General features: G+C 36.9%; 1 protein-coding gene across 1 annotated transcript; it reads left to right on the forward strand.

The window, feature by feature from the left end:
* Window positions 1-7,257: 7,257 nt before the first annotated feature.
* On the forward strand, window positions 7,258-7,887 carry LOC130471484 (uncharacterized mitochondrial protein AtMg00310-like). The gene is made up of 2 exons (XM_056841656.1): window positions 7,258-7,636; window positions 7,733-7,887. Exons 1-2 carry the CDS (start codon window positions 7,258-7,260, stop codon window positions 7,885-7,887), a joined length of 534 nt encoding a protein of 177 aa, XP_056697634.1.
* Window positions 7,888-21,766: the final 13,879 nt, after the last annotated feature.

A 21,766-nucleotide genomic window follows, 5' to 3' on the forward strand; every position in this document is an offset into this window, starting at 1 on the left:
TGAATACAATATCATCTTTGTATGTTTTAAAAACATGTTTGCAACCAATGGGAGTAAACCCTTTATGCAAATCAACGTTGTATGTTTAGAAAACATGTTTGCAACCAATGGGAGTGAACCCTTTATGCAAATCAACCAAATCATAGATTTGATTCTTCAAGATGAAGGTACTTTGGATGAAATGGCCTCAAACCATTTTGTATGGCCTCGAACCATACTTGGGAATTTTAATTCGTCGTAGCTAACCTGTAAGTCGTATGTTTTTGAAGCACTTTCCAAAGTCTTCATAGTTTTCATTCCTCAAGATATCTATGTATCTATCTTGGTTGAATTCTATTTCTTATACGATTTACCTAGGTATTAAACATCAAACGTTAGTGTCTATAAAGACATTACTCAAGTCCTTTGAGTATTAGGATTCTCATAAAGCACTTCTAAAGTCTTCATGAAGCTCTTCCAAAGGCTTCTAAGTACGGAGCTTTTCCAAAGACTCCTAAGTATCCTACATTAGTTTGTTGCTTGACTCGAAGTCCATTCGAGGTCATTTTTCTCCCACTTGCCTTTTTGGAAATATGATGGTTTCCTAAAAGACATTATATTAAGCAACAATCATATGTTCTCAGATTTGTGGTAGAATCAATACCTTTTGTTTCTATGAGTCGCTCATAAAGAAACATATATCTATCCTTGAGTTTGTTTGATGTAAACACTAACTCCCGCTGGGTTTGACAACCCTAGATATATATGTACTGAAAAGATGTACTGAACCGAAGTTCAATCCTTATGACATCTTATCCTTAGCTTTGACAACTTTGTTTAGTGTGAAAGTCACTTAAGAGTATCATTTAGAAACTATATAGGAAAATAGTCGTGATTATCGTTAATCGAAATAGATTTCGATTTCTCCTTTTGGACATACCATATTCTTATGGAGCTTCGATTGTTATAATGCCATATAAACAATCTAGATAATCTTTCTTGGCTCATGCAAACATCACCTTGACCCAGCCTAGATGTTCCAAAATTCTTGCCAAGTTGATTTTATACCCTTTTGTGAATTGCATTGAAGCATTTCACACATTTCACTTTGAGTGAATATAGCCATATTTTCTCAAATTCTTGTGAAATAGGTAGGTCATAAAATCCATCTTTGGCCCATGAAATTCATTGTCTAGAAACTTCTAACAGTAGTCCATTTCTATGTCATGTTCAACAAGCAAGACCCACGTGTCTTTAATTAACCAACTTTCAGAAATCCATGCCATGGAATCATAGAATGTTGACTTGTTGATATGGTCGTATGACATTGCCAAAGATATGTGGAACACAAATCAAAATGTTTGATTTGAACCTTCTGAAGTTTGAGTGTGAAGAGATTCGTTTGTTTATTAATCAATCATATGACTCAACCCTTAAATGACCATTTCATTCAAATAAACACTTAACGAAGGTTTTTGTTTACTTTGAATGTGAGTCTTTCTGTTGTCCAAACAGAAATTGATCATGACGATTAATGGAACATAATACCATTAAGTTCCAGCCTTTAGAAGGACTTTAAAACAAACATGATGACCCTACAATTAATGTAGCACAACTTTGCTTCATTTCCTACTTGTAGGTCAATAACCAGACTTAGCTCCCGGAATTTGAGTTCTTAACAAGAGTTTAGAACCTCAAGCGGTAATCTAATTAAGTCGTTTCTCTTTAACACAAACTTTTAGGTAGAAATTGAATATTGAATTCATTTCTTTTGTTCCCCTTTCCTATCCTTTCTAGCACGTTTTCTTATAGTCCTAAAGATTTTACTCTTTGCTTGATCTTCGTACTTTGTTACGCTTACAAAGTCCCTTTCTTTTGTTCACTTTTAATGACAACATCCAATGAGTCTAATTCATCATCAAAAGAAAATTGGTTGTTAACCATTGGTTATACATGAGTCTTTAAGTCAATACTTCATTATTTCAAAACTACCCAGTATTCTGAATATATGAGGTCCAATTGGTCTACCATTCAAATTCTAGTTTGAAAACAACCATGAAGATCACTATAAGAAAATAGCATTCAAGATACGCTCTCACTCTCATTTTCTTTGAGAATCGCTCTCAAAATAGTTACCAATCGATCGAAGAAATATCGCAGTTCTATTGTCCGAATGCAATAAAGTTGAAGATTTACGATTCTACAAAATGAACTAGCAAAGAAAAACACTTATCATACTTTAATAACTTGAAATAAAAGCATTCACGCAATCATCAAAGCTATTAAACATTTCATTCATGCAAAAAGCAAAAACATGGTCCAAAATGAATGAAACGATTCCAAGACCCCAAAAGTCCTAAATCCTTAAGCAGCTTCAGCATATCTTAAGTATTTTAAGATTTTAGGTAAGCAAAACCTATTGCTGGTAATCTCCAAATTACTCTTGGTTAATAAATTAATACCATAATTTATCCCATTGCCACAACATAATGCCATTGTTGTTTGAGTTGAAACCACAATCAACGTGCTCCTTTAGGACGCCTTACCACCTAAGTCAACTAAAATAGCACCTCGCTTTAGCGTAAACCTACTATCTTAGACCCTTAGATTTTTGTAAGTGCTTGATTTGGAAGGCAATTTTTAAACTCAATATTACTTTGGACCTAGTTGTTTCTATGTTGGTTCGATTATTTAGTGAACTTAATCTAATCGATTCATACGAAACAACCTGTTCATGCAAAGCATACATACATTCATACATTCACGCATAATATATATATATATATATATATATATATATATATATATATATATATATATATATATATTAAATTGCATAAAGAAATGGTGATCTAGTATGGCCCAAAACACCTTGTCTTGAAGCATCCAATCTTCATCACCTCCTTGTTAGCTTGGCATCGTCTTGAATCTTCGTTCAAATGCTAACTTAAAGTTCTAAACTTAGAAATACTTGAAAATAATAAAATTACATCAAAATTTCCATGGTACGCAGACCATATTTAAAACTTTACATTCAAAGATAGAACGGTACGCAGACCGTATTTAGCTATCCTAAATTGGCCATACTAGTCACTTGGAGTACCTGCATTACATAAAATATATATTCTATGCATTCACCCATTCGTGTGCTAAAACGAATGGCCCATGTAAATATGCAAGTATTTACGTGAATTAATTAAAATTCACGTTCATATAAACGCGTCCTAAAAGATTAATCAATTTCAAAATTATTAATCCTTAGAATTTATTCTAATTAAAATTGAATTCAATTTAAAAAAAATGCGACCTACGAAAATAATTAACATATTTATTTCATTTTAATTTCTTTTAGTGGCTCCCACTCAAAACAATATTTATTCCGGATAATTAATTATGAAATATTAAATTAAAACTCGCGGCCCGGCCCAAGCAAATAAAATATTAAATTAAATATCCCGTTAGCCCAAATTAATGCAAATATACGAAGCCCAACGAAATAAACAATTTTCAACAAAAAAAGTCCGATTATATAGTTGGGCTAGGCTTGCGCCCAGCCCTATGCCTTGCGTGTGGCCCAAGAGGCGCACGAGCAAGGCTCGCACACCCCCAGGCCCTCGCGCGCGCGCGTGCTCGCCGCCCTGCTGCCCCTGCGCTGCGTGTTGTGCGTTAGTGTGTGCTGGACGTGGCATGGCTCACGCCTTGCTTCGTCGCAACCCCCCGCAAGCGTTCCGCCTGCCCCTTCCTCGCCCAGCGCGCACGAGGCACGCAGCACGCTTGCTGCTGCCCGTGTCGCTGCGGCTCGGCCTTCGTGTAGCAGCCCGTATGGCTCGACGAGCCATACGTCCACCACACTCGTGTTCGTGCCTTTGGTTCGTGATACGGACCAACTTAATTAAAATTAAATTTAATTTCACGAACTTGCATTAATTTTATTTTTCAAAAAGTTTCGATTTTTATTTTTGAAAAACAACGATTTTTAACGATTTAATAAATTCCATCGACAATCCAATTTCGTAAAATTATTAAATCAAGGGCTAACAATATTCAAACTTTTAAGAACGAACGAATCAACTTTAAATTTTGAACTTTTAATTAATAAACAATTAAATTTCAGATTTTTAATAATTTGGTTTAAGTGCGATTAAAATTAACGAAACCATTCAAAATTTTAATCCAATAATTTTTAAAATTAGCCATAGACCCATGAAATTATATCCCCTTTCCCAATTAACCGAATTATTAAACCAAAATTAATAAAAATTCAATGAGGGTTTCAAATTTTACGAATTGGGGAAAGGCAAAATTAGGGTTTATGCTTATCAAAAAAATCTGACATATTTACCATAGATCAATAATATACCCGGCAACATTGTGTCAAAATTTCAAGCAATTCTGAGTAGTTTACGTTAACCTTTTAATTGAATTACTGTCCGACACTTTTAATTTTTAATGAAAAATTAACAAAAATGCCCAAAAAACGACACTTCGAGGCCTGTTATTGCGATTCCGTTCCCATGATTTGATCTTAGAAAAAAGTTTTCAATCAAATTAGGGTTTTAAAAGTCGAAAAAACGAACATTTTTATTTCGGACCTGATTATTACGCAATTCATCCAATAATTCGTAAAAATTCCGAAAAATCAACAAAAATTCCAAATTTTTTGAAAGATGCAAAAACAATAATAATCATGCTAATTCATGCTTTGAATACATAAGGCTCATGATACCATTGTTGGGGAATACAGTTAAACATAATAACATGTGCGGAAACAATCCCCAAAGCCAGGAAACATGTATAAAGCACAGATTAAGCAAACTTACATTCGAAGCGTGTTTTTCACAATAATCTGTTAACGAACAAGAACAAAGAACTCCACTTGTCGTTCCTCTACTTGGTTCATCGGCATGTTCAGATCCGTCTTGATAATCGTAGCTTAGACAATCATTCAAGAGTTTGTGCTTTTTGGGAAGAACACATCCATGGAGGCTAAGAGAGAATTTAGGGTTTTCTCTCTCTTCCTTAGGGTTTGATGTGTGTTCTAAATTAGGTTTTCTGATTGGAAAAACAACTAGTAAGTATGGAATATAACCCTAAGGTTATATTTTGTGTAACCGGCTAAGGCACAAGCCCTAACCGGCCACACAAACCTACACTCACCGAAGCCCATGTGTGCAACAACCAAGCAACGCAGCAATGCGCCGCGGGCCTTGCTGTTTGATTGTTGTGCTGCTGGCCAACTGCGCGCACATGCAGTGCCGCGGGCTAGCTCGTTGCTGCGCGCAATCTTGCTGGCTCGTTGGGCCTCGCGCGCATGCGTGCTTGGCTCGACGGGCCGGCAATTCCATTGCGGCTCGTATTCGCGACTAATACCTTACGGCTATTATTTATCGTATCGTATTCGACGAATCACCGTCGTACGATACGATTATTCGTTTTTCCCAGCTTACGAATATTCGCGATACGATATACGATTCCGATCCAACGTCATATCGTATATTATGTTTTTCCGAACTAATTCCCGAAAAGCTATTGAATGAATTTCCGATTCATTTAATCCGGTGATCTGTCACATGCCATTGGTGTGACCTTGTAGGTTCAGTCAAGAGTAAGTTGTGAGCTTAATATTCATTAGAACTCAGTGATCGGAAGCATTGCTCCAGCTAGCTGTTCCGATCACTTGATCTCACTGAATTAATTGTTCGCAATTAATCTGAACCTTGGTATAAGACTTAATGCACCTTGGGTGAAGGACATATTTCCTTCAAGAAATCCTTCAAGTTCGAGACTGCTTGGCTACTTGATACTTCATGCGAGGCTGTGGTAAAGGAGTCATGGATTAACTCAGATGGGGGACCTATAATGTCGAGGCTTGAGCTGATGCTAGAGGCGCTTAAGGGGTGGAATGGTAGCAAGTTCGAAAACTCAGGGAAGCAAATTCATGAGGTAGATAAACCTCTTAAGGCAGCTCAAGGGAGGGAGGTTTCGGAGGCTAGCATCTCTGAGTGTTCGGGGCTGGAGCAGAAACTAGAAGAGCTCTTGGATAAACAGGAGGCATATTGGTATTTGCCTTCCCGGGTGTCGGAAATTCAAGACGGGGACCGTAACACAAAGTATTTTCATCACAAGGCCTCTCAACGTCGTAAGCGAAATGAAATAAAGGTTCTTATGGACTCTAACAGCTACTGGCAGGTTGAGGAGGATATTATTGAAGATATTATCCAACATTATTATGAGGAGCTCTTTTCCTCTTCTATCCCATCCACTGAAGCTTGCAATGAAGTTCTTAATGCAGTCCACCTAGTAGTTACTCCAAGAGATAATGAGCTTCTTATGCGACCTTTTGACAAGGCGGAAATCTACGCGGCCATATGCACAATGCACCCTTGCAAGGCTCCGGGTCCTGACGGAGTTCACGCCATCTTTTACCAAACATTTTGGCACATTGTGGGAGACGACGTTACGAGACACGCGTGTAGTATTTTGCATGGTCAGTGCTCTCCTAGGGCAATTAATGATACAAATGTGGCTTTAATCCCCAAAATCAAGTCACCCACCTCCATTGCGGAGTACAGACCCATAGCACATTGTAACTTTTTTTATAAAATTGTATCTAAGGCAATTGTGATGAGGCTCAAGACCATTCTCCCGGGTATTATTTCTGAAAATCAAAGCGCCTTTGTTCCAGGAAGACTTATTACTGACAATGCCCTTATTGCTATGGAACTTTTCCACACTATGAAGAAACGGAGTAAAGGGCAAAAGGGGACTATTGCAATGAAACTTGACATGAGTAAATCGTATGACAGAGTTGAATGGGTTTTCTTGGAAAAGCTTCTTTTGAAACTTGGCTTTGATAGCAGTTGGGTTAGGGTGATTATGGAGTGCGTATCGACGGTGTCTTATTCTTTCCTCGTTAACGGAAACATCTGTGGCTTGGTCAACCCCTCTCGGGGACTGCGCCAAGGTGACCCCCTATCACCGTATTTATTTATTATGATTGCAGACGCTTTTTCTGGTATGATTCGGAAGGCCTCGGATGAAAGGCTTATTCATGGAGCCGGTGCCAGCCGCAACGGTCCGAAAATTTCTCACCTCTTTTTTGCAGATGACAGTTTTCTTTTTGCTAGAGCCAACCGAAGTGAATGCTCTAAGATAGTTGATATACTCAACGTATACGAAGCAGCTTCCGGTCAGAAAATTAACTATGAAAAGTAGGAGGTCTCTTTTAGCAAAGGCGTATGTTTGTCAAAACAAAATGAGTTGGTGGATTTGATGAAGATGAGATTAGTACAGGTTCACGCGAAGTACTTGGGAATCCCTACCATTATTGGTAGGTCCAAAAAGTCTGTCTTTGCCACTCTTAAGGACCGCATTTGGAAGAAATTACAAGGGTGGAAGGAGAAACTTCTCTCGAGGGCAGGGAAAGAGGTGCTTATTAAGTCAGTTATTCAAGCTATCCCGACTTACCTTATGGGCGTGTACAAGCTACCGTGCAGCATTATTGATGAGATTAGGTCTATGACAACAAGATTTTGGTGGAGGAGCTCCGGTTCGCAAAGGAAAGTTCATTGGAAAAATTGGGATACGATGTGTACTCCAAAGTGTCTAGGAGGCATGGGGTTTCGAGACATGGTTGTTTTTAATGAGGCCTTGCTTGGTAAACAAGCTTGGCATTTAATTTCCGATCTCGAGTCTCTTTTTGGGTGAGTCATGAAAAATAAATATTTCCCTCATGATGATTTGTTGGATGCAGCCCTTGGTCTCAATGGCAGTTACTCATGGCGCAGTATATGGAGCTCGAAGTCTCTAGTCAAAGAGGGTCTTATTTGGCGGATAGGCAATGGTGAGAAGGTGAATGTGTATGAAGATCCTTGGTTTACTGATGAGCAGGGATGCTTTATTTTATGACCAAAAAGAGATGACATCTCCCTTGTCAGCGATCTTGTTCACAAAGATCTCATGGAGCGGGACTACAAGCTGCTCACCGAGGCGTTTAACGAGCGCGATGTGAAGTGTATCATGGAAATCCCGCTGAGTTGTCGTTCTCCCCTTGACTGTCTCACATGGGCGTACTCGAACAATGGCCTTTACTCAGTTAAAATTGCATATATGTTGGGGAAGTCATGGAATTTTGATGCATATCATGAAGCCTGGTCTCTAATCTGGAATTTTTATACAACCCCAAAGGTGAGGCATATGCTATGGAGAGTCTGTACTGGTTCTCTTGCTACTCGTGCGCTCCTTCACCGAAGACATATGCTTGACACGGACCTTTGTCCATAGGCTCCCGAATCGGTAAACCATGGATTGTTCCTATGCCCTGCTGTCCGCGACCTGTGGAGAGAGTGTGGGTGTGAGAGTCTAGTTTTCCGAGATAATGAGGAAGACTTCAAAGACACCCTGGTTCGTTGGTAAGAATTAGAGGAGGTGACTAGACAGCGTGGTGTCGTGCTACTATGGTGGATTTGGGGCAGAAGAAACGAGAAGGTCTTCAATGACAAAGAAGTCCCACATTTTCTTGTGCGAGATACAGTGACGAGATTAGTGGAGGACCATGGTAAGTATTCCAAGAGAATCTATGGAGCGGTCCGTAAATCTGCAGGCCGTAGTGCAAGAGTATGGAGTGCACCACCTGAAGGATTCATTAAAGTGAACTGTGATGCTTCACTGAGTGTCAATGGCTGGAGTGGTTTGGGAGCGGTGGCGAGAGACTCGGATGGGGCTGTACTGTTTGCAGCAACTCGTCGCACACGAGGAGAGTGCCCCCCTGAGCTGGCTGAAGGCAGGGCTGTCCTGGTAGTTGTTAAGTTGGCAAGAAAGTACGGCTTGCGGAAGGTTATTATTGAAGGTGATTGTCAAGGGCTCATGTCTCGGTTATCAAAAGCGTCCACTTACTTCTCTGATTTAGATTCCATCTTGGATGATGTTTTTTATTTTAGCTCTTCTTTTGATTATGTTAGTTGGTCTCATGTTAGAAGGGATGGTAACTACGTTGCCCATCACCTTGCTAGATTAATGTCGTTCGGTTTTGAACAAGTTTGGGAAAACCACTGCCCTGTAGAGGTTTCTTCCTATGTACTTATGGACAAGTTGTCTATTGATTAATATATGCACTAATCTTTTCCCTCAAAAGCTAGATCACGACTATTTACCAAAAATAGAAATACATCTACAATACACAAGATAACAACATAAGCAAATATACATTTACTTTTTTTTTTTTATTTTTTTTTAACATAATTTACTTTTTGTCTCAGCCAATAACTATGATTAATGATTTTATCCCTCTTAATTATAATAGGGATAAAATTATAAGGGTTTCAGGATATCCGAACAAAAAGTCTTGTACGAACAAAGTGTGCAATAAGTATATTGTAGAGCGGGATAACTTTTACCATGGTTTATGTAACTTTTAATATGTTTTTATTAACTTTTTTATTATGAAAAGAAATGAGGATAAAAAATTTAAAGGGTTAAATATTTACATTTATACATTATTATTGGTTTTGAAGGAATAAGTCTTATTAAATGAAAAAAATTATCATTAAAAACTAGATAACTTTTACCTATATTTGGTAACTTATAAGCATTTTAAGTTAACTTTTATTATGGTGTACAATATTTATTGTACAACACATGTTTATAAGAATTTGAGAAATCTGAATTACGACAACCCAAAGGACGAGAATAGCTACTAAATCAAATAATCAACTAAACTAATTGGGAGATTAATTACTAACTGGAATCGATATGTACGTGTTATAGATACTCCACCCGTTTCGAAATAAGGACACTTACACAAATCACAAAAACCAAGATAAATGATTAAAAAGTAAGAAATAAGTGTGTAAAAAGTGAAATGTTGTAAGAAAAGAATGATAAAGTATGGTTCAATTCATATTTTTCAACACCTCCTTAGCTATGTATTTACATTAATAAAGTATGACGTCAAGAATGGAGGTAGTATAAGTAAACCACATTGTGTGATTGAGCATCAGTGGAAGATGAGTAGATGAGAACATAATCAGTGCCACTTCTTCCATGTTTGATTGAGAAACAATTGAATTACTAGCCACACGAAAATTGATTTATAAAGTAATCAATCAACATTTTTTTTTGAGGGGTAATCTGTTAGGTTATGATACATATGACAATTCATAAATCATGCGGAAAAACCATAAACCCAGGAAAACATATTATTTACACATAATCATTTAGCATAGATTAGATGCATACTCTTTGTTGCGTGCCTTCCCTAGCTGCGCCCGAACCGAACAAGAACAAGTCTTTAGGACTCCAAGTGTCGTCCCTCCGTAGATAGTCCACAGCACGTCCGGATCCGCCTTAAGATTGACCAACTAGAATCGCCCTTAAGGTACTATTATTTTCGGCACTTTATAGGCAAATGTGTGACTGAATTTTTCTCTCAAAAACTCACTTTGAATACTTTGAAACTTGTGTTATAAATTGTGAGCCCTAGCCTCATATTTATAGCGGTATGGAAAGGGAATCGAAATCCTATTCAGATACAAATTAATTAAACCTAGAATCCTACAAGAACTCTAATTTAATTAATTTATCAAATAGAATTAGGAATTTAATCATTAACCGAACTCTGCATGTTTTAGGAAACGTGCACGAACACAAACACTTGCACACACACGCACGGCAGCCACGATGGGCCCCATGCGTGCGCGCGAGCAGCAGCCCACTCAGCGCCCGCGCGCGCTGCGCGCTGCGCGTGCTGTGCGCGCTGTGCGCGCTGCGCGCTGCGTGCAGCCTGCTGGGCCTGGCCTTGCGCTGGGCCTGGCGTGGCTGTTTGTGCGGCGCGCTTGGCTTGCTGGGCGATGGCCTGGCTTCGTGCTGGGCCTCGTCCGGCAGGCCTCGTCCGATGCTTATTCGTACGATGCGCTTCCGATTAAATTTTCCGATTCCAGAATTCATTTCCGATACGAACAATATTTAATATTTCCGATTCCGGAATTAATTTCCGTTTCGAACAAATATTTAATATTTCCGTTTCCGGAATTATTTTCCGATTCCGGTAATATTTCCGATTCTGACAATATTTCCGTTTCCGGCAATATTTCCGATTCTGGCAATATTTCCATTTCCGATAATATTTTCCGACACGTACCATGTTTCCGTTTCCGGCAACATCTACGACTTGGATAATATTTATATTTCCGATACGATCCATATTTCCGTTTCCGGCAATATCATCGTTTCCGGAGTATTCATTTCTTGCCTGTGACGATCTTAGCTCCCACTGAAACCAAGATCCGTCGGTTCCGAATATTCATAGATGGAGTATTTAATGCCATTAAATACTTGATCCGTTTACGTACTATTTGTGTGACCCTACGGGTTCAGTCAAGAGTAAGCTGTGGATTAATATCATTAATTCCACTTGAACTGAAGCGGCCTCTAGCTAGGCATTCAGCTCACTTGATCTCACTGAATTATTAACTTGTTAATTAATACTGAACCGCATTTATTAGACTTAACATAGAATGCATACTTGGACCAAGGGCATTATTTCCTTCAGTCTCCCACTTGTCCTTAGGGACAAGTGTGCATTTCCTAATTCCTTTGTCGCTCGATGCTTGCTCTTGAACATAAGGTAAGAGTTGTCATCCTTATTATGTCCAGAGGTGTTCCTCGGTTTCAGAGTTCAACTGATCAAATAAACAGATAATCATAGCCTATGATTCATCCGAGCACGGCCATGCATTTCACAGTTTCTAGCTCTCCGAGTGGCCTTGTACAACTTTTAAGCATCTCATCCCGATTTATGGGAGGACAATCCCAATCTTGCGATCTTGAGATTAGACTTCGTTTGATAGGTGATTACCTGAGCGTTGCCTTTATAGCCTCCTTTTACGGTGCGACGGTTGGTCAACGTCAAAGCAACCAGTTCTCAAACAAGTAATCTCAAATCACTCAGGTATTGAGGATTTAGTGTCTAATAATTTTAATGAAATTTACTTATGACAGATTTTCATCTCTTACAGTAAAGTTTCATAGGTCTTGTCCGATACTAGTCTTCCCAAAGTAAGTATCTATGCAAATGATTATGACATTGCCATGTCCACATAGTTCAAGAAACAGAACTACTAGTCATCTTGCATTCTAGTCGTCTAACGTTTTCTATGCGTCCAATTTTATAGAAAACTCCGACTAGGGACCATTTTCAACTTTTGACATTCAAGTTCACTTGATAGACATTTCTTAGTCACAGGACTGGTCCTGACAGTCTATCTTGAATATATTGTCAAATTGAAGGGACTCATCATTTAATACTAAACCAAGATTAAATGGAATATGAAAATACATTTCATACATGATAAATGTTCAACCCCAATGTTTTACAACCATGGGCCTCTAACCCATCTTTAAAACATTTCATGGAATTCAAAGCTATGTTTGATTTCCAGTGCTACAACGTGAGTGTTGCTTCTCACTTGTTGCATAGGTTTAGTTATCATGCTTTGCCAATCTTAATATCCTTTTCATCGAATGTTCTTCGAGATATGATGATAAGATCTTTTGAGTTTGTTTATTATGTGATCTTGTCTTTCTTACTTCGATAGTGGTTCTACGCATTTTGCAATGAAGAATCATCAAGTTAGCAGACGTTTTTCTTGCTTCAAGAGTGGTTCTACGCATTTTTCAATGAAGAACCATCAAGCCAGCAGATAGGTGATCTTCCCAAGTTCAGTGAAGAACTCTTTAAACAACCCTGTTTTATTGCTTCTTAGGCAATAATTACTTTTACTTCAACTGTATAGGTTGCTAGTGATGCTTTGTTTGGTTTTACCTATCCAAGCAGTTCATAGATATGTGGAAGACTCTCCAACTATATCTTAGAACATAGAAATTATTATTTTAATTTCCCACGCAACAACTCATGGTCTCCAACCCATGTTGCCATTTCAAAACACGATGCTCTATAGCTCGTCCTTATCAATGGTTAACTCCAAAGGGTCTTGCTTGATCCTTTGCCAGTGTTTATGCGTGTAGCATCAATATTTAGCATATCTTTATTTCCTTGAATCAAGAACTATTCCTATGTACCATTTCAAGTACCATAAGTATTCTTGATCTCAATCTAGTTGATCTTCACTTAGATCAATAGAGATTGGTATATGTTCGTCATGCCTAAAGTCATACGATACGTTTTTGGCGATCCTCATATTATATCATACATGATAAATTCTTTTGCAGAATAATTCCCAATTGAATTCTATTCATGTAACTTTAGCTTATCTAGTTTCAGTAGATACTAAATTCAGCTAAATTCTTTGACATATAATATAGGTTTAAGAATCTTACTTAGATTCTTTGATGTTTAACTTAGTAAATGCTTATACATAGTTCAAACATCCTTTACTTAGATTTATTCATATGGGTCGAATATCTCCAATGGAGTCTTTCGTGTTTGATTTAGTAAATGCCATTACTTAATCCAAAACAATATCATAAGATCTTTGTAAATAGATCTTAATACCCAGTATGTACTAAGTTTCGCCATGGTCCATCATTGATGAATAATCTCAAATCTAAGTCATTAGCATTTGAATGTTATTTTACAATAGAGAGATATGTGTGTGATACACATAGGACCAATTAAGTTTTTATGTACTCCCACTAAACTTCTTATATATCTATAAGAATCATGTACATTTTATGAAACTAAAATACTTATTAGCTTCACTAAAATACATTTCTAATTCCCAATTGCTTTCTTAAATCTGTACTTAGATTTCATAAGCTAGCTTTCTTTTTCAAGCATTTATTTGGATCCACAAATCCTATGACATACCATGTACATAGTTTATTCCAACATTTGATTGAGGAATACGTTTTGTCATCCAATTGCTATATGTACCAATATGCAATCATTGCTTGAATTATAGACTTGAGCATTACGATTATGCATGAGGTTTCAACACAATTCACACCATGAATTTGCTTGTAACCTTTAGCAACTAATCTAGCTTTGTGTGTGAACACAATTCCATGTTTGATGGTTTTTATCCTTAAAACAAACTTGCAACCAATAGGTGTGAAACTATTCTTGCAAATCAATAAAATTTCAATTTTGTCATCAAAACATTGAGTATGTTTTATGGCCTTTAACCAATTAAACATATAGTCTATATATGGCCTCTAACCATTTTAGGGAATCTATATTTCGTCATAGCTTTCTTACAAGTCATAAACTCATTAATCTATATGATAATAGTTTGACTGCAAGTTGTAGGTTTCTTCACTATTTAATAGAAGAATCTCATAGTTTCATTGACCTGATCTCTATGTTTCTTCACTATTTAATAGAAGAATCTCATAGTTTCAGTGACTTGAATTCTATGCCTACTTGGGTATAGAACATCAAACAATAGAATATCAATAGCCACTTGAAAGTCCTTTGAATATTCTGTTCTCCTTGAAGCACTTGTGAAGTCTTCTAAGAGATGTCTATTCTTTAAAGCCACTTCTAAAGTCCTTAAAGAATAAGTTCGGATTTTCTGAAGCACTTCGAAAAGCCTCCGGAATGTCCGTTTATGTTTGTTGTTCGCCTCGAAGACTTTCGAGGTCTATTTTCTCCCACTTGTCATTTTGGAAACGAATCTCCAAAAGGACATTATTTCGAGCAAACAAACATTATGTTCTCAAAAATTTGTGGTAGAAACAATACCCTTGTGTCTCATTTGAATAAATCACAATGAAACATATATCTATACTTGGGCCTTAGTTTGTCGAATGACAAACACTAAGCTCCCACTGAGTTTTGCAACTCTCTAGATATTTTATGAAAAGTTATTCTGAAATTACTTTTCAATAGCTTTGACGAATTTGGTTTAGTTTGGTGGTAGTTGAGCATTTTGTTTTAGAAATTATAGGAAAAGTCTTTATGATCCATCATTGATCGAATCAAGTACTAATTGACTTTGATTATGCCATATCTTATGGACCTAGATTGTGAAATTACAACACACAATCATTGATGATCATATTTGGTCTCAAGTAATCATCAACATGATCTAACCTAGATCTTTATGATTTCTTGCCAAGTGGATTTTATACTTCTGAATCTTTGAACTAGCCAAACAGATTCAACTTATATCACATTTGAGTAAATAAACCTATATTCACTCAAATCCATGTGAAATAATAAAGTCATAAAATCTTTCTTTAGCTTTGAACTCCATTGTCTAGGCGTTCTAACAATAGTTCATATCTTTTGTTACTTTCAACAAGTAAGACTAGTTGTCTTAAAATGATCTAGAAATCAATCAACTTTCAGAAGTCCATCAAAATAGAGCTTATGAATGTTAACTTGTTGATATGGTCTAAGCAACAATGCCAAAGATTTGTGGAACTCAAATCAAGGGGTTGATTTGAACCTAGTAAAGTTCTTTAAAGAGTTGTTTGTTTTAATCAAGCATATTGACTCAACCTGTAATTGACCATTTCATTCAAATAAACAAACAAACATTGTTTTTGTTTTTCTTTGAATGTGAGTCTTTCTGTGTTTGAAGCAGAAATTTAGGTATGCTGATTATGGAACAAAATAGCCATTAAGTTCCAGCCTTTAAAAGGACTTAAAACAAATTTAGATGACCCTACAGCTAATGTAGCATTGCCATGCTTCATTTCCCACTTGTAGGTCATTAGTGTATCCTAGCTTCCATTGTTTGAGTTATTACCGAAGTAAGAACCTCAAGCGGTATATGATACCAAAGAAGTTTGATTGCTAGGTCACTTCTCTTTAAACATAAACTTATAGGTAGAAACGGAATCGTAAATTCCTTTCATTTGTTCCTCGTTTTCCTATTTCTTGTACCCTTTCTTATAGTCTTAAGAATTGAATTCTTTAGTGTTGACTTTTATACTTTGTTAGACATGTCCAATGTCACCAACAAGGTTCTTTACCATTTTAATTTATGTTGAATATTCTGTTTCAACTAGATGATCTTACCAGAAGCTTCTAAAGTTCTCTAAGCATCGATCTATTCGAATGTCTAGGAACTAGACTCATTCGAGAATTAAATGGAAAAAGGATTTTAGGTTGTTAACCATTGGTAAAGCTGAGCGTTTAAACTCAATGCTTTATGATCTCAAAACCACATTGTATTTTGAATTCACAAGCACCAATCGGTTTTCCATTCGACTTTGATACTCGAAAACAACCATAAAAGTCGCTATAAGAAACGTACATTTTAAATTGCTCACTTTCTCTCATTTCCGTGAATCGTTCTTGGATTCACTACCAATCGAGGAAATTTACTGTTACCTTTCTAAAAGGATTTATTGCAGTGCAAGATATTTAATTATAAACAATAATTAAAACATACATTGAAGCATGCAAAGTCTAAACATTTAATCATGAATAATAACTTGAAATTAAAGCAACCATGCAATTCAAACAAGTTATTAGCATTTTATTCGAATTATGTGTTCCGGCAGGTGTGAATAAAATGATTCCAAGACCCTAAAATCATTGAAGAACTAAGCACAGTTTGTCGACTTAATCCTAAAACATTTTAGGTAAGCAAAAGCCTTTTGCTAATAGTCTAGAAACTACTCTTGGTTGATAGGTACGTCTAAGAACTTATTAGGTAAACCTATCGATTTTGCCACGACATAAAAGGACTCCTTACTTATATCGTTGAGTTTCACCAAAACTAACGTGTACTCACAATTATTTGTGTACCTTGCCCCTTTAGGACCAATAAGTAACACCTCGCTGAGCGAAAACTATTACTAGATTGATGTAAAGGATATCCAAGCAAGTGTATATTTTGGCATGGCACCTTTTAACTCAATTTTTAAGTTTGGAACTTAAAGCTCTTACTATGTTGGTTAGATTTTAAGTGAACTAAAATCCTTAATCATGCAACATAATCAAGCTTTTGATCTCATGCATTTTAAGACATATTTAAAGCAATAAATAACTTAAAGCATGCATAAGATAAATGTGATCTAGTATGGCCCGACTTCATCTTGAAGCTTTAACTTCAAAGTCCGTCTTGAAAATCTCCGTGGGAGGCACCATTTTCTTCAAATAGGATAAGCTATAACTAATTACAACTATTTGATGGTTCGCAGACCATATTTGAATTGAAAAATAACTTTTGGTACTTTAGACCAATTACATTCAAATTAATGGTACGCAGACAATATTTTCTATCCTATTTGGGCCATACTAGTCACTTCATAACCTGCAAAACAGTACATATACAATATATACCATTCACCCATTCATTATCATGAATGGCCCACATAGCTGGTTAGTAAAACACATTATGCATCACGTAAACATTTGCAGCAATTAATCAAGGGCACCAATAATCTACCAATTATTCAGTCCTTATTAATTCTAATCAAGTTGTTTTAACCTTAAGGATTTGTAGACCTAATCAAGAGTTTATGACTAAAAAGCGCTCCCACTTAAACCAATAAATTCATATGCTTTACCAATTTTAAACATAAAAATGTATTTCTAGTCTAACCGGAAACATACAAATTTAATTAAAATTTAAAGCTCATATAAATTTATAATTGAATCCAAAAAGTTTAATTTAATTTCAGTCGTATTTAAATTAATTCATGATTTTAATTTTAGTAAAATAATTAGAATAAATAACATTTATTATAATTATAATATTCAAAATTAAAATCCAAGAAAATAATTTAAATTATTAATTTTAAAATTAATTAAAATTACGTGAACTGAAATTTTCAAATTAAACATTCAAAACGATCTAATCGTAACGCAAACACCCTACGCGTTGCATGCCCATGGGCCGCACGCACACAGCCATTGCTGGCCATGTGCGCGCAGCCCATGCGCTCGTCGCATAGCTGCTGCATCCCTATCGCAAGCCTCCGCACGCATTGGTGCTCGCTGCGCGCGCCAGCGCTCATCGCACGCGGGCTATCGCTCGCAGTGCGCGCGCGACATCGCTCGCTGGGCGCGCGACATCGCTCGCTGGGCGCGCGAGCCATCGCTCGCTGGGCGCGCGAGCCATCGCTCGCTGGGCGCGCGACATCGCTCGCTGGGCGGGCGACATCGCTCGCTGTGCGCGCGAGCAATGCTAGGCGCAGCGCTCGTGGCACGCGAGCTTGCGCTCGCTGCGCGCGAGGCTGCGCGCTCTTGTGCGAGGCAGCGCGCGTTGTGGCGCAGCTCGCTTGCTGCCCACACGCGACTGCTTTGGCTCGCCCTTCGCCCATGCCCATTCGTCCATTGCTCGTGGCACACGACACAAGGCAGGGCTGCTGCCTTGTGCTCGTGCACTACGCCCTTGCTCATTGCATTCGTGCCGCACGGGCGACGAGCTCCCTTGCTCGTCGTCGCATGCCCGCATTATACAACACCCCTTAAGGGTAACACGAAGCGTCCATTGCTTTGTGCGTGCAAGTTTTATGAACGAATCGCATAAAAATTTAAAATTTATATTTAAAATTAATGACAAATTAATAAATAATATTAATTTCATAATTTTAGGGCAAAAAATCGAAAATTTATTATCCAATTGATTTCCGATTGTTATGGATTCAAGTCTAGGTCATAAAAATTTAAAATTTATCATAAATTTACAATTTTTATGGTGGTTTTTAATCATAGGTTTCTAATTAAATTACAATTAATTATGAAAATTAAATTAATTCTAAATTATTCTAATTTTCAACAAATTAATCATAATTACAAATTAGATTGCATAATTAACAAGACTAGGCATTCAAACTTGTTAAACATATGCAGTAGGTCAATCAAAAATTCAAGATTTATCAACAAGAATCGCAAATATTTAATTTAACATCTTAAATTTACGAAATTTTGCATTCGAAAAACTAAAACCTTCGAAAAGTCATAGTTAGGCTTCGAATTTGAGAATTCTGGGTTCGGCAGAAAAAAACTATTTTTGTCAAAATTTTAGAATGCCTTTTACATGCGGATTTGACACAAAAATCACTCAATTCGGATGAGTAACGAAGAAACTGCCGAAAAACTGCGTACGTATAATTAAATAAACGCAATTTGCAATTAATTAACAATTACGAAAATTAATCACCCCTTTTAATTCTTGCAAATTTGTAATATTTAACCATGTTCATGCAATTTAGATTATGAAAATAATAAGGGGCTCGTGATACCACTGTTAGGTTATGATACATATGACAATTCATAAATCATGCGGAAAAACCATAAACCCAGGAAAACATATTATTTACACATAATCATTTAGCATAGATTAGATGCATACTCTTTGTTGCGTGCCTTCCCTAGCTGCGCCCGAACCGAACAAGAACAAGTCTTTAGGACTCCAAGTGTCGTCCCTCCGTAGATAGTCCACAGCACGTCCGGATCCGCCTTAAGATTGACCAACTAGAATCGCCCTTAAGGTACTATTATTTTCGGCACTTTATAGGCAAATGTGTGACTGAATTTTTCTCTCAAAAACTCACTTTGAATACTTTGAAACTTGTGTTATAAATTGTGAGCCCTAGCCTCATATTTATAGCGGTATGGAAAGGGAATCGAAATCCTATTCAGATACAAATTAATTAAACCTAGAATCCTACAAGAACTCTAATTTAATTAATTTATCAAATAGAATTAGGAATTTAATCATTAACCGAACTCTGCATGTTTTAGGAAACGTGCACGAACACAAACACTTGCACACACACGCACGGCAGCCACGATGGGCCCCATGCGTGCGCGCGAGCAGCAGCCCACTCAGCGCCTGCGCGCGCTGCGCGCTGCGCGTGCTGTGCGCGCGCTGTGCGCGCTGCGCGCGCTGTGCGCGCTGCGCGCGCTGTGCGCGCTGTGCGCGCTGCGCGCTGCGCGCAGCCTGCTGGGCCTGGCCTTGCGCTGGGCCTGGCGTGGCTGTTTGTGCGGCGCGCTTGGCTTGCTGGGCGATGGCCTGGCTTCGTGCTGGGCCTCGTCCGGCAGGCCTCGTCCGATGCTTATTCGTACGATGCGCTTCCGATTAAATTTTCCGATTCCGGAATTCATTTCCGATACGAACAATATTTAATATTTCCGATTCCGGAATTAATTTCCGTTTCGAACAAATATTTAATATTTCCGTTTCCGGAATTATTTTCCGATTCCGGTAATATTTCCGATTCTGACAATATTTCCGTTTCCGGCAATATTTCCGATTCTGGCAATATTTCCATTTCCGATAATATTTTCCGACACGTACCATGTTTCCGTTTCCGGCAACATCTACGACTTGGATAATATTTATATTTCCGATACGATCCATATTTCCGTTTCCGGCAATATCATCGTTTCCGGTGTATTCATTTCTTGCCTGTGACGATCTTAGCTCCCACTGAAACCAAGATCCGTCGGTTCCGAATATTCATAGATGGAGTATTTAATGCCATTAAATACTTGATCCGTTTACGTACTATTTGTGTGACCCTACGGGTTCAGTCAAGAGTAAGCTGTGGATTAATATCATTAATTCCACTTGAACTGAAGCGGCCTCTAGCTAGGCATTCAGCTCACTTGATCTCACTGAATTATTAACTTGTTAATTAATACTGAACCGCATTTATTAGACTTAACATAGAATGCATACTTGGACCAAGGGCATTATTTCCTTCATAATCAATCCAAATATAAACAAGGTGTAATATTGTTTTAATTTGTGTTAGCATGAAATGTGAAAAAAATAACGGGCATCCCCTAAAATTAAATATTGACAGGTAACAACAAATAATAAAAGGAAAAAAATGATAATCGTCAAAATTCTCATGATTCCAAAGTCACTTGGAAAAATTCTCAACTTGATACTTGTGTAAATATTTTAAGAATTAGTCTATTTCTTGTTCTTATTATTAATAATACTTTATGTATATTTTGATTTTATTTTTTGAAACTTGGATAAGTGTATCAATTAACAACATGTATATTCAATATTACCCACTTTCACAGTCTCTCTCCTTTTAAATTTTATTTCTTTGTATGTGTTGCTACAGTAAATCGGAAAAAAATTATGAAATCACACATTATCTATATGGTTTAATCTTATAAAATGGATATATCTTTAAATATAGATAGTAGTAGGGGAAAATCTACCCATTTGAAGAAGTTTTGCAATGTACTTAAATAATTAATTTTAATTATCAGAGAGAATAAATAAATTGCCCTCTATATTGATTTCAAACTTTTACAGTATATAAAATATATGATTTTTAAACAATTTTTTTTATATTACCACTTATTAGAATTATGTAACCGCGTACCCCATTAAAACAATTCAAACTACGTACAAGAATATTCTAAATTGTTGTAAGCATAAATTTTAACTTTTAAACCGTGTAATTACAAGGGTACTATACTACTATTGATAAAAAAAAAAAAAAAAAAAAAAAAAAAAAAAGAAAAGTTATTCACGCAAATCCTACATGGCACGAGAGAGTGAGTGACATATGGTACAAAAATAACTTTATATTATCACAATTTTTGATAATTATCATCTTAAAAAAATAACATAAAATCTTTTAAACCAAACGATGATTTGGTGTTGGTCCCAAATTTGTGAACAAGTTGGAACTTTAAGGGTGATTTTAGTTATTCTACCAAGATAGAAAAAATGACCACGGCTTTCGTGGGAGCGTTACATTAATCAATCCAATATTAGAACAGTCACATCTGACAAATGAATCATATCATATCTGTACTCCTTATCTTTACCTATTTTCTTGAAATAAATAAACAACATTTATATGTTTGGCCTGATAAACCAAGTTGAAGTAA

Source organism: Spinacia oleracea, chromosome 4 (assembly GCF_020520425.1).
Source record: "Spinacia oleracea cultivar Varoflay chromosome 4, BTI_SOV_V1, whole genome shotgun sequence".
Lineage (NCBI taxonomy): Eukaryota > Viridiplantae > Streptophyta > Magnoliopsida > Caryophyllales > Amaranthaceae > Spinacia > Spinacia oleracea.

What these genes read in the sequence shown, in the direction of transcription:
- LOC130471484 (XM_056841656.1), top strand. Translation starts at nt 7,258, where the DNA reads ATGAGATTAGTACAGGTTCACGCGAAGTACTTGGGAATCCCTACCATT. An exon ending in TTTTAATGAGGCCTTGCTTG is followed by an intron (nt 7,637 to 7,732) that starts GTAAACAAGCTT and finishes TGTTGGATGCAG; the next exon opens with CCCTTGGTCTCAATGGCAGT.